Here is a 12,437-nt window from a genome sequence, read left to right on the forward strand (position 1 = left end):
TGTCTGTATGTAAGTGTCTCAGTGTCTGAATGTAAGTGTCTGTATGTAAGTGTCTCAGTGTCTGTATGTAAGTGTTTGTATGTAAGTGTCTGTATGTAAGTGTCTGTATGTAAATGTCTCAGTGTCTGTATGTAAGTGTATGTAAGCGTCTGGATATAAGTGTCTATGTAAGTGTCTCAGTGTCTGTATGTAAGTGTCTGTATGTAAGTGTCTGTATGTAAGTGTCTTAGTGTCTGTATGTAAGTGTCTGTATGTAAGTGTCTGTATGTAAGTGTCTGTATGTAAGTGTCTTCGTGTCTGTATGTAAGTGTCTGTATGTAAGTGTCTGTATGTAAGTGTCTCAGCGTCTATATGTGTCTGTATGTAAGTGTCTGTATGTAAGTGTCTCAGTGTCTGTATGTAAGTGTCTGTATGTAAGCATCTGTATGTAAGTGTCTATGTAAGTGTCTCAGTGTCTTTATGTAAGTGTCTGTATGTAAGTGTCTCAGTGTCTGTATGTAAGTGTCTCAGTGTCTGTATGTAAGTGTCTGTATGTAAGTGTCTCAGTGTCTGTATGTAAGTGTCTGTATGTAAGTTTCTGTATGTAAGTGTCTGTATGTAAGTGTCTCAGTGTCTGTATGGAAGTGTCTGTATGTAAGTTTCTGTATGTAAGTGTCTGTATGTAAGTGTCTCAGTGTCTGTATGGAAGTGTCTGTATGTAAGTGTCTCAGTGTCTGTATGTAAGTGTATGTAAGCGTCTGTATGTAAGTGTCTATGTAAGTGTCTCAGTGTCTGTATGTAAGTGTCTGTATGTAAGTGTCTGTATGTAAGTGTCTTAGTGTCTGTATGTAAGTGTCTGTATGTAATTGTCTGTATGTAAGTGTCTTTATGTAAGAGTCTTATGTAAGTCTGTATGTAAGTGTCTAAGTGTCTGTATGTAAGTGTCTTTATGTAAGAGTCTGTATGTCAGTGTTTGTATGTAAGTGTCTAAGTGTCTGTATGTAAGGGTCTGTATGTAAGTGTCTCTATGTAAGTGTCTGTATGTAAGTGTGTGTATGTAAGTGTTTGTATGTAAGTGTCTGTATGTAAGTGTCTCAGTGTCTGTTTGTGTCAGTATGTAAGTGTCTGTATGTAAGTGTCTATGTAAGTGTCTGTATGTAAGTGCCTGTATGTAAGTGTGTGTATGTAAGTGTGTGTATGTAAGTGTCTGTATGTAAGTGTCTGTATGTAAGTGTCTCAGTATCTGTATGTAAATGTCTTTATGTAAGTGTCTGTATGTAAGTGTCTGTATGTAAGTGTCTGTATGTAAGTGTCTCAGTGTCTGAATGTAAGTGTCTGTATGTAAGTGTCTCAGTGTCTGTATGTAAGTGTTTGTATGTAAGTGTCTGTATGTAAGTGTCTGTATGTAAATGTCTCAGTGTCTGTATGTAAGTGTATGTAAGCGTCTGGATATAAGTGTCTATGTAAGTGTCTCAGTGTCTGTATGTAAGTGTCTGTATGTAAGTGTCTGTATGTAAGTGTCTTAGTGTCTGTATGTAAGTGTCTGTATGTAAGTGTCTGTATGTAAGTGTCTGTATGTAAGGGTCTTCGTGTCTGTATGTAAGTGTCTGTATGTAAGTGTCTGTATGTAAGTGTCTCAGCGTCTATATGTGTCTGTATGTAAGTGTCTGTATGTAAGTGTCTCAGTGTCTGTATGTAAGTGTCTGTATGTAAGCATCTGTATGTAAGTGTCTATGTAAGTGTCTCAGTGTCTTTATGTAAGTGTCTGTATGTAAGTGTCTCAGTGTCTGTATGTAAGTGTCTCAGTGTCTGTATGTAAGTGTCTGTATGTAAGTGTCTCAGTGTCTGTATGTAAGTGTCTGTATGTAAGTTTCTGTATGTAAGTGTCTGTATGTAAGTGTCTCAGTGTCTGTATGGAAGTGTCTGTATGTAAGTTTCTGTATGTAAGTGTCTGTATGTAAGTGTCTCAGTGTCTGTATGGAAGTGTCTGTATGTAAGTGTCTCAGTGTCTGTATGTAAGTGTATGTAAGCGTCTGTATGTAAGTGTCTATGTAAGTGTCTCAGTGTCTGTATGTAAGTGTCTGTATGTAAGTGTCTGTATGTAAGTGTCTTAGTGTCTGTATGTAAGTGTCTGTATGTAATTGTCTGTATGTAAGTGTCTTTATGTAAGAGTCTTATGTAAGTCTGTATGTAAGTGTCTAAGTGTCTGTATGTAAGTGTCTTTATGTAAGAGTCTGTATGTCAGTGTTTGTATGTAAGTGTCTAAGTGTCTGTATGTAAGGGTCTGTATGTAAGTGTCTCTATGTAAGTGTCTGTATGTAAGTGTGTGTATGTAAGTGTTTGTATGTAAGTGTCTGTATGTAAGTGTCTCAGTGTCTGTTTGTGTCAGTATGTAAGTGTCTGTATGTAAGTGTCTATGTAAGTGTCTGTATGTAAGTGCCTGTATGTAAGTGTGTGTATGTAAGTGTGTGTATGTAAGTGTCTGTATGTAAGTGTCTGTATGTAAGTGTCTCAGTATCTGTATGTAAATGTCTTTATGTAAGTGTCTGTATGTAAGTGTCTCAGTATCTGTATGTAAATGTCTTTATGTAAGTGTCTGTATGTAAGTGTCTCAGTGTCTGTATGTAAATGTCTGTATGTAAGTGTCTCAGTGTCTGTATGTAAGTGTCTGTATGTAAGCTTCTGTATGTAAGTGTTTGTATTTACGTGTCTCAGTGTCTGTAAGTAAATGTCTAAGTGTCTGTATGTAAGTGTCTGTATGTAAGTGTCTGTATGTTAAGTGTTTGTATGTAAATGTCTGTATGTGAATATCTCAGTATCTGTATGTAAGTGTCTGTATGTAAGTGTCTGTATGTAAGTGTCTCAGTGTCTGTATGTAAGTGTCTGTATGTAAGTGTCTGTAGGAGCCATCCCTTGACCGCACCCGGGCATCGATCAGCCTCCCATTATATCTGTACCATATGGAGATTCCCCCAGTACAGCTATTGAAGGCTTCACGAACTACGTGGTCAAAATAGATGTTATATAATGTGGGAGCCAGAGGACATCCCTGTCGCACCCCAAGGTGTACAGGGAATGGCTCTGACTCCCGGCCACGTAGTTTTACCCGGGCCCGCTCACCATCATGAAGGTCCTTAATGATCGTGAGCAGACGGTCAGGTACTCCAAAAGCACGAAGAACAACCCAGAGCCCAGGCCTACTGATGGTATCATAGGCCTTGACCAGGTCAATAAAGCAGAGATGTAGGTCTTGTTGGAATTCCCTACACCTCTGCTGTAGCAGACGGACAGAAAATATGGCATCTGTGCAGGACCGCCCTTTCCTGAAACCGCATTGGGGCTCCACAAGCCTCTCCTCAGCATGCCTGGCAAGGCGATGCTGAATAATCCTTGCCAGGACCTTTCCCGGCACACTGAGGAGTGAGATGCCCCTGTAGTTGTTACAGTCTGTGCGGTCCCCCTTCTTAAAGAGGGGGACGACCAGGGCATCCTTCCAATCCTGTAGAACCCGTCCAGCGGCCCAGACCGTTGTTATGATGTCATATAGGGCAGTCTGTGCACAAACGCCACCCTCCCTCAGCATTTCGCTTGGGAGATCATCTCTGCCCGCTGCCTTTCCTGGTCTCAGACTTCGGATCGCCTTCAGTACTTCCTCAACAGATGGCACCTCAGCCAGCCACTCACGGGGGGTGACTTCTTCCAATATTTGAGGCACCACAGCCTCAGCAGGGTCATCCTCACTTTGTGCCACGATGTTTTCCTGGCTGAGGGATTTTCCCTTCCCCAGGACCTCACAGAAATGCTCAGCAAATCTGCAAACCTGTTCCTGGGGGTCGGAGATTGGATCACCGTTTTTTCCCCTAATGATGGCAATAGGTGTGGCGCTGCAGGTTACTTTTTTTATGGAGTTAAATAGAGATTTGTGATCACGGGCCACTGAGGCAGACTCCATCTCCTCAGCAACCCGCGACCACCACCCATCCTTGCAGCGCCTCACGGCTCTCCGAACCTCCGAGCGAAGGCTGCGGTAAGCCTCCTCATTCTCTGACGTGGGATTCTGTAGCCGATGACAGTGGGCCTGTCACTTTTTCTCAACCATCCTGAACACCTCCTCTGTCAGCCAGGGTCTCTGTGGAGGTCTGGACCGCGTACCCAAAGCAGCCATTGCAGCTGCATGAGTCACAGTCCTAAACCTCGCCCATTTACCCTCGACATCAGGAGGAGTCGGGGACGATGCCAATCCCAGCCGCAAGCGATGATGAAATTCTCGCTTGCAACTTTCATCAGATAACTGAGACCAGGCCACTTTAGGTCGGAATGGGGTCCTGGGTGTACACCCACCACCGGAGTGGAAGAATGGCAGGCGCATCTTACAGATGACTAGTCGATGGTCAGAGGGCAGATCAGCTCCACGGTAGGTCCTGGTGTCAAGGACATAGGCTCGCATCCGCTGGTCCGTCACTATGTAGTCCAGCAGATGTTCTTGCTTGGACTCGGCATGCATCCATGATGTTGTGTGGATGCGCCGATGCCGGAACAGCGTGTTGGTAATTACAAGCCCATGGGCTGCACAAAAATCTATCAGCCTCTTACCGTTGTTATTGAGCTGATCTGGCCCATGCCCTCCAATCACTTCAGACCAGGTGCTAGCATCATGACCAACTCGGGCATTGAAGTCACCCAACAAGATGACTCTATCCCGAGGGGCCACTTTAGCCAGTATCTTTGACAGGAGGTCATAGAAGCCATCTGACTCATCGGCCTTGCCTGCATCCTTCCAGATGTTCGTCTTCAGTGGGGGCATACATAACCACGACCACCACTCCTTGCCTCTGGTTGATGGGAAGGCGAGCCCAAAGTAGCCTGGGGATTACAGCATCCCACACCTGACCGCCACACTCCCACGCCCCCTTCATTCTTTTGTTCAGAAGAAGAGCCACTCCCTGTTGTTTGGCAGTCTCCTGCCCCGAGTAAAGGACTGTCCACCCCTCATGGTGGCAGGAGCCAGAGCCGGTCCCCTGGACCTCCTGAATACCATAGAGATGCAGGCGGTACCGGTCCAGCTCCCAACAAAAGAATGGAAGCCTCTCCTCCGCAATGAGCGTTCGAACATTCCACGTGGCCATCCGTAGAGGCTTTTTGTTGTTTCTGAAGAAGCCCCGAGGATAAAGATTCAATCTCCTCGCTCCGCCAAATGGGGTTTGGCCAGGAGACGTCATAGACGCCCGTACCCCTGGTGCCTCCGGCACAAACTTAATAAATGCATTACCTCGTATTTTAGTGGTATTTAATTGAAAGTGGAGGGGTTACCAGTCCCTCGCACCGGTCCAAAGCCCCCTTTTGGCCATTGTGGTGGTAACAAATGCCATGAAGGGAAAGGCCAATCTAAATTGGCCCTCCCCCCACGGCACTGCCCACCACAATTTTGCCGTCCGGCACCTCAAGGAGGTAGGGGGTTGTTTTTGCCGGACAATACACACACGGACATACATACACATACACATACATCCACACACGTGTACATACATACACATACATAAACAAAGACCCTCCATATAGCCTCAACAGACTGTAGGGGCAAGTGCTGTTAGCGAGCACCTATGAAGAGACCGGAACGGCACACGAGGGGGTTGGTGGCAAGCACAACGCCCGACCACCTTTGTCTGCTCAGTGGCGATGTTTACACACCACACCAGGTACTCAATTGAGGCTGAGTACACCTAGGGGAGGCCCAGGACCATTTCAGATAATCTTCACCGGTGTTGGCCACGAGCGGGAATTGAACCCGGGTCGCCGGGTTCGTAGCGCTAACCACTACTTTACCACTACCCATCTTGGTGTGGGGGTCACCTGAGTCTCGATGTTGTGCCCTTTGAGTGCCGAGCGGATGAAGTGCAGCACGCAGTCCACCAGCCCCTCGCACTGCCGCATGCTCAGCCGCCTGTCCGGGTCTGCCAAGCTCAACTCCCTGCAACGTCACCGCCGTGACGTGAACCCTGACGTCCCCGTCACGTCAACCACGACATTCCCGTCGCGTCCACCGCAACGTCCCCGTCACGTCTGTCTCGGCGCGCCTTACCGCAGGCACGCCAAGGCGTTGCAGAACGCCGCGGAAGGCGAGGCGGGCGAGCTGAGTGAGGAGGGTGAGACGGGCGAGCTAGGTGAGGACGGTGAGGAGGGTTTGTCTCCAACGTTGCTCCTCCAGCCGCTCTCTGGCACCAGCACGAGCTCCACCAGCGCCGGGAGGCAGAGCTCCACCAGCGCAGCCCTCAGAGGCTCGTGGCACGACAGGTTCCACAGCGTGCCTGGGGTGGCGAGGGTGGGTGGGTGGTGAGTGTGAGTGGTGAGTGTGGGTGGTGAGCATGGCGAGAGTGGTGAGCCTGGTGAGAGTGGTGAGCCTGGTGAGAGTAGTGAGCGTGGTGAGAGTGGTGAGCGTGACGAGCGTGGCGAGCATGGGTGGTGAGTGTGGGTGGTGAGTGTGGGTGGTGAGCGTGGGTGGTGAGTGTGGGTGGCGAGAGTGGGTGGTGAGTGGTGAGTGTGGGTGGCGAGAGTGGGTGGTGAGTGTGGGTGGGTTGCTACCGGTGATCTTCTCCAGGGTGTGAGGGTTGTGAGTGCGTCCCAGCAGGCTGGCGAAGGCCGTGATGCCTCCATTGTTGCAGAGGGCCAATGCGCCAACATGGTTGGAGCTGAGGACTTGCAACACCTCACATGCATATGCACGCACCTGTGGGGGCACGGGGAGATGAGGAGATGCACAAACAACAACCGCCATACGCCACCAAGTGGCGGTGATGTCACCACGACGCTTGTGCCAGGCTATGTGCACCTTGAGGCCACGTGAAGTGTCGAACGCCCGCTGGCAGAAGGTCAAGGGACAGACCCAGGTGCCACGGGTCGACTGAGATGACTGGCTGATGCACCGCCTGTGCCCCCTCCTGTGCCAACCTGCTGTGCTTTAGCCACCCGGCGCTCCGCTCGTTGTTCTGAGCGTCGCTCCTCCGCCCTCCGTTGTTGTTGGAGGGCGACTGCCTCCAACTGCCCAGTAGCGTCCTTCACGAGCCTCCTCCACAGAGGCCGATTTTTACACCGCTGGTACCAGTCATCGGGAAGTCGACTCAGCTCCACATCCTCTTGTACCACGTCACTCCATCTCTTCTCTAGCCCGTGCCGCGCACAGACAAAGATACCCCGTATAGCCTTAACAGACTGTAGGGGCAAGTGCTGTTAGCGAGCGCCTTTAAAGGCCGGCACAGCACACGAGGGGGTGGGTGGCCAGCACCATGCCCGGCCGCCTTTGTCTCCCTAGCGGCGATGTTTACACATCCCTCCAGGTACTCATTTGAGGCTGAGTCGACCTACACACACACAGACACATATCCTTGTGCGCCCCACCCGTGGTCTCACCTGGTCGTCGTCCTCACGGTCAGTGAGCAGCGTGAGGAGTGAGCGCGGCGTCCCAGCCGCCCTCACCACTGCCACCGCCCACTCCTCGGGTTGCTCGCAACCACCACTGCCACCACGGCCACCACCCCCACCAACACCACCACCACCGCCACCACCACCAACACCACCACCCCCACCACCACCAACACCACCACCGCCACCAACACCACCACCGACAACACCACCACCACCAACACCACCGCCACCAACACCACCACCAATAACACCACCACCAACACCACCACCGCCACCACCCCCACCAACACCACCAACACCACCAACACCACCGCCACCACCGCCACCAACACCACCACCCCCACCACCACCAACACCACCAACACCACAGCCAGCGGCGGTGGTGTTGGTGGTGGTGCAGCAGCAGCAGCAGCGTCTGAGAGCGCCCAGGAAGCCGAGCCACCAGCGGCACAGCGGGGAGCTAAGCGGCAGTGCGGCAGTAGCAGCAGGGACAGCAGCAGGAGCAGCAGCAGGGACAGCAGGGGCAGCGGCGGCAGGGGCAGCAGGGGCAGCGGCGGCAGGGGCAGCAGCAGCAGGGACAGCAGCAGCAGGGGCAGCAACAGCAGGGGCAGCAGCAGCAGGGACAGCAGCAGGGACAGCAGGGACAGCAGCAGCAGGGACAGCAACAGCAGGGACAGCGGGGGCAGCAGGGGCAGCAGCAGCAGGGACAGCAGCAGGGGCAGCAGGGACAGCAGGGACAGCAGCAGCAGGGGCAGCAGCAGCAGGGACAGCAGGGGCAGCAACAGGGGCAGCAGGGACAGCGGGGGCAGCAGGGACAGCAGGGGCAGCAGCAGCAGGGACAGCAGGGGCAGCAACAGCAGCAGGGACAGCAGAAGGGTCAGGGCGCAGAGCGTGAGACAGGAAGGCCGCGTTGGCCATGGTGGTGACAAAGTCCTCGTCCTGGGGGGGAGGGAGGGGGAGTGGGGGAGTGGTGAGTGTACTAGTGGTGAGTGTACTAGTGGTGAGTGGTGAGTGTACTAGTGGTGAGTAGTGGTGAGTGTACTAGTGGTGAGTGTACTAGTGGTGAGTGGTGAGTGTACTAGTGGTGAGTAGTGGTGAGTGGTGAGTGTACTAGTGGTCAGTGTACTAGTGGTGAGTGGTGGGTGTACTAGTGGTGAGTAGTGGTGAGTGGTGAGTGTACTAGTGGTGAGTGTACTAGTGGTGAGTGTGCTAGTGGTGAGTGGTGAGTGTACTAGTGGTGAGTGTACTAGTGGTGAGTGTACTAGTGGTAAGTGTACTAGTGGTGAGTAGTGGTGAGTGGTGAGAGTACTAGTGGTGAGTGTACTAGTGGTGAGTAGTGGTGAGTGGTGAGTGTACTAGTGGTGAGTGTACTAGTGGTGAGTGGTGAGTAGTGGTGAGTGGTGGGTGTACTAGTGGTGAGTGTACTAGTGGTGAGTAATGGTGAGTGGTGAGTGTACTAGTGGTGAGTAGTGGTGAGTGTACTAGTGGTGAGTGGTGAGTAGTGGTGAGTGTTGAGTAGTGGTGAGTGTACTAGTGGTGAGTGTACTAGTGGTGAGTAGTGGTGAGTGTACTAGTGGTGAGTAGTGGTGAGTGGTGAGTAGTGGTGAGTGGTGAGTAGTGGTGAGTGTACTAGTGGTGAGTGTACTAGTGGTGAGTGTACTAGTGGTGAGTAGTGGTGAATGTATTAGTGGTGAGTGTACTAGTGGTGAGTGGTGAGTAGTGGTGAGTAGTGGTGAGTGTACTAGTGGTGAGTGGTGAGTAGTGGTGAGTGTTGAGTGTACTAGTGGTGAGTGTACTAGTGGTGGGTAGTGGTGAGTGGAGAGTAGTGGTGAGTGTACTAGTGGTGAGTGTACTAGTGGTGAGTGGTGAGTAGTGGTGAGTGTACTAGTGGTGAGTAGTGGTGAGTGTACTAGTGGTGAGTGGTGAGTGTACTAGTGGTGAGTAGTGGTGAGTGTACTAGTGGTGAGTGGTGAGTGTACTAGTGGTGAGTGTACTAGTGGTGAGTGTACTAGTGGTGAGTGTACTAGTGGTGAGTAGTGGTGAGTGGTGAGTAGTGGTGAGTGGTGAGTGTACTAGTGGTGAGTGGTGAGTGTACTAGTGGTGAGTAGTGGTGAGTGTACTAGTGGTGAGTAGTGGTGAGTGTACTAGTGGTGAGTGTACTAGTGGTGAGTGTACTAGTGGTAAGTAGTGGTGAGTGTTGAGTGTAAACTCACCAGGCGATGCTGAACCCCCCAAACCCGGATCCAACTCCACACGACGAACCGGTTCCAAACACAAGTCGACAAGGTATTGATTCAGACTCTAAGTCGATTTCTCATGCAATTCAATGAGCAATCGAATTCTAATACAACTCTTCAATCCGATTCCCCGTGCAAGTCAATAGGAGTCGATTCTTAATGCGTTTAAAAAGGAGTCGACTCCTCACGAAACAATGTTGAGAATCAATTTATACGGTGGCGTCACGGAGGTAAAATAAAACAAAATAAAATAAACAATTAAATCACGACGTTTCGGAGGCAACACAAGTCTCCTTCTTCAGGTGGAACAGACACAGCGGTGTACTAGTGGTGAGTGGTGAGTAGTGGTGAGTAGTGGTGAGTAGTGGTGAGTGGTGAGTGTACTAGTGGTGAGTGTACTAGTGGTGAGTGTACTAGTGGTGAGTAGTGGTGAGTAGTGGTGAGTGGTGAGTAGTGGTGAGTGGTGAGTGTACTAGTGGTGAGTAGTGGTGAGTGGTGGGTGTACTAGTGGTGAGTGTACTAGTGGTGAGTGTACTAGTGGTGAGTAGTGGTGAGTGTACTAGTGGTGAGTGTACTAGTGGTGAGTGGTGAGTAGTGGTGAGTGGTGAGTGTACTAGTGGTGAGTGTACTAGTGGTGAGTAGTGGTGAGTGGTGAGTAGTGGTGAGTGGTGAGTGTACTAGTGGTGAGTGTACTAGTGGTGAGTAGTGGTGAGTGGTGAGTAGTGGTGAGTGTACTAGTGGTGAGTGTACTAGTGGTGAGTAGTGGTGAGTGGTGAGTAGTGGTGAGTGGTGAGTGTACTAGTGGTGAGTGTACTAGTGGTGAGTGTACTAGTGGTGAGTAGTGGTGAGTAGTGAGTGTACTAGTGGTGAGTGGTGAGTGTACTAGTGGTGAGTGTACTAGTGGTGAGTAGTGGTGAGTGGTAGGTGTACTAGTGGTGAGTGTACTAGTGGTGAGTGTACTAGTGGTGAGTAGTGGTGAGTGTACTAGTGGTGGGTGTACTAGTGGTGAGTGTACTAGTGGTGAGTGTACTAGTGGTGAGTGTTGAGTAGTGGTGAGTAGTGGTGAGTGTACTAGTGGTGAGTGTACTAGTGGTGAGTGGTGAGTGTACTAGTGGTGAGTAGTGGTGAGTAGTGGTGAGTGTACTAGTGGCGAGTGGTGAGTAGTGGTGAGTGGTGAGTAGTGGTGAGTGTACTAGTGGTGAGTGTACTAGTGGTGAGTGTACTAGTGGTGAGTGTACTAGTGGTGAGTAGTGGTGAGTGTACTAGTGGTGAGTGGTGGTGAGTAGTGGTGAGTGTGCTAGTGGTGAGTGTTGAGTAGTGGTGAGTGTACTAGTGGTGAGTGGTAAGTGTGCTAGGGGTGAGTGTACTAGTGGTGAGTGGTGAGTGTACTAGTGGTGAGTGTACTAGTGGTGAGTAGTGGTGAGTGGTGAGTGTACTAGTGGTGAGTGTACTAGTGGTGAGTGTACTAGTGGTGAGTGGTGAGTAGTGGTGAGTGTTGAGTGTAAACTCACCAGGCGATGCTGAACCCCCCAGACCCGGATCCAACTCCACACGACGAACCGGTTCCAAACACAAGTCGACAAGGTATTGATTCAGACGCTAAGTCGATTGCTCATGCAATTCAATGAGCAATCGATTTCTAATACAACTCTACAATCCGATTCCCCGTGCAAGTCAATGGGAGTCGATTCTTAATGCGATTAAAAAGGAGTCGACTCCTCACGAAAGAATGAGAATCAATTTGTACGGTGGAGTCACGGAGGTAAAATAAAATAAAACAAAAGAAAACAATTAAATCACGACGTTTCGGAGGCAACACAAGTCTCCTTCTTCAGGTGGAACAGACACAGCGGAACATCAGTGTCAAGTGGACAGCTCAGTGACACAGAATTAGTAAAGTTGGACTACATGTTTATTTCTCGAAAGCATTTTGGCTGTAGACCAGTGTAACAAGTCAAAAATTTAACTGGAGGCTTTATTTCTTCCAGCACAGGACGCATGATATGGTAGCTGCAGTAAGCCACCCACCGCCGACACACACACACCCACGTGTATTTGTGGATGCACTAAGCCGACACACACACACACCTGTACTTGTGGATGCACTAAGCCAACACACACACACCCACCTGTACTTGTGGATGCACTAAGTCCGACACACACACACACACCTGTACTTGTGAATGCACTAAGTCCGACACACACACACACACCTGTACTTGTGGATGCACTAAGCCGACACACACACACACCTGTACTTGTGGATGCACTAAGCCAACACACACACACCCACCTGTACTTGTGGATGCACTAAGTCCGACACACACACACACCTGTACTTGTGGATGCGTGAAGTCCGACACACACACACCGACCCATCTGTACTGGTGGATGCACTAAGTCCGACACACACACACACCGACCCACCTGTACTTGTGGATGCACTAAGTCCGACACACACACACACCTGTACTTGTGGATGCACTAAGTCTGTGACACACACACCTGTACTTGTGGATGCACAACACGGACGACAGTTTATAAAACAACAACACACAACAATAACTATAACATTCACAGTGTTAATAATAATAACAACAACACGGACGACAGTTTATAAAACAACACACAACAATAACGACAACATTCACAGTGTTAATAATAATAACAACAACACGGACGACAGTTTATAAAACAACAACAACACACAACAATAACGACAACATTCACAGTGTTAATAATAATAACAACAACACGGACGACAGTTTATAAAACAACAACACACAACAATAACGACAACAT

The 12,437-nt window shown here is 49.8% G+C and overlaps 1 protein-coding gene across 1 annotated transcript; it reads right to left on the reverse strand.

Moving 5' to 3' along the window:
• Positions 1 to 5,793: 5,793 nt before the first annotated feature.
• On the reverse strand, positions 5,794 to 11,189 carry LOC142912353 (uncharacterized). Its single transcript, XM_076060522.1, has 5 exons — positions 11,147 to 11,189; positions 7,384 to 8,337; positions 6,559 to 6,703; positions 6,059 to 6,284; positions 5,794 to 5,947 (listed from the first exon to the last, which is right to left on the reverse strand). Exons 2-5 carry the CDS (start codon positions 8,314 to 8,316, stop codon positions 5,794 to 5,796), a joined length of 1,458 nt encoding a protein of 485 aa, XP_075916637.1. The 5' UTR covers positions 8,317 to 8,337; positions 11,147 to 11,189.
• Between the last annotated feature and the right edge of the window lie 1,248 nt (positions 11,190 to 12,437).

Source organism: Petromyzon marinus, unplaced genomic scaffold (genome assembly GCF_048934315.1).
Source record: "Petromyzon marinus isolate PM22_M1 ecotype Great Lakes invasive population unplaced genomic scaffold, UKy_Petmar_22M1.pri1.0 PM_G_Scaffold_2, whole genome shotgun sequence".
In the NCBI taxonomy this organism is placed as follows: Eukaryota; Metazoa; Chordata; class Hyperoartia; order Petromyzontiformes; family Petromyzontidae; genus Petromyzon; species Petromyzon marinus.

What these genes read in the sequence shown, in the direction of transcription:
- LOC142912353 (XM_076060522.1), bottom strand. Translation starts at nt 8,316, where the DNA reads ATGGCCAACGCGGCCTTCCTGTCTCACGCTCTGCGCCCTGACCCTTCT. An exon ending in ACCGTGAGGACGACGACCAG is followed by an intron (nt 6,704 to 7,383) that starts GTGAGACCACGG and finishes GTGCCCCCACAG; the next exon opens with GTGCGTGCATATGCATGTGA. An exon ending in AACGCCTTGGCGTGCCTGCG is followed by an intron (nt 5,948 to 6,058) that starts GTAAGGCGCGCC and finishes GTGACGTTGCAG; the next exon opens with GGAGTTGAGCTTGGCAGACC.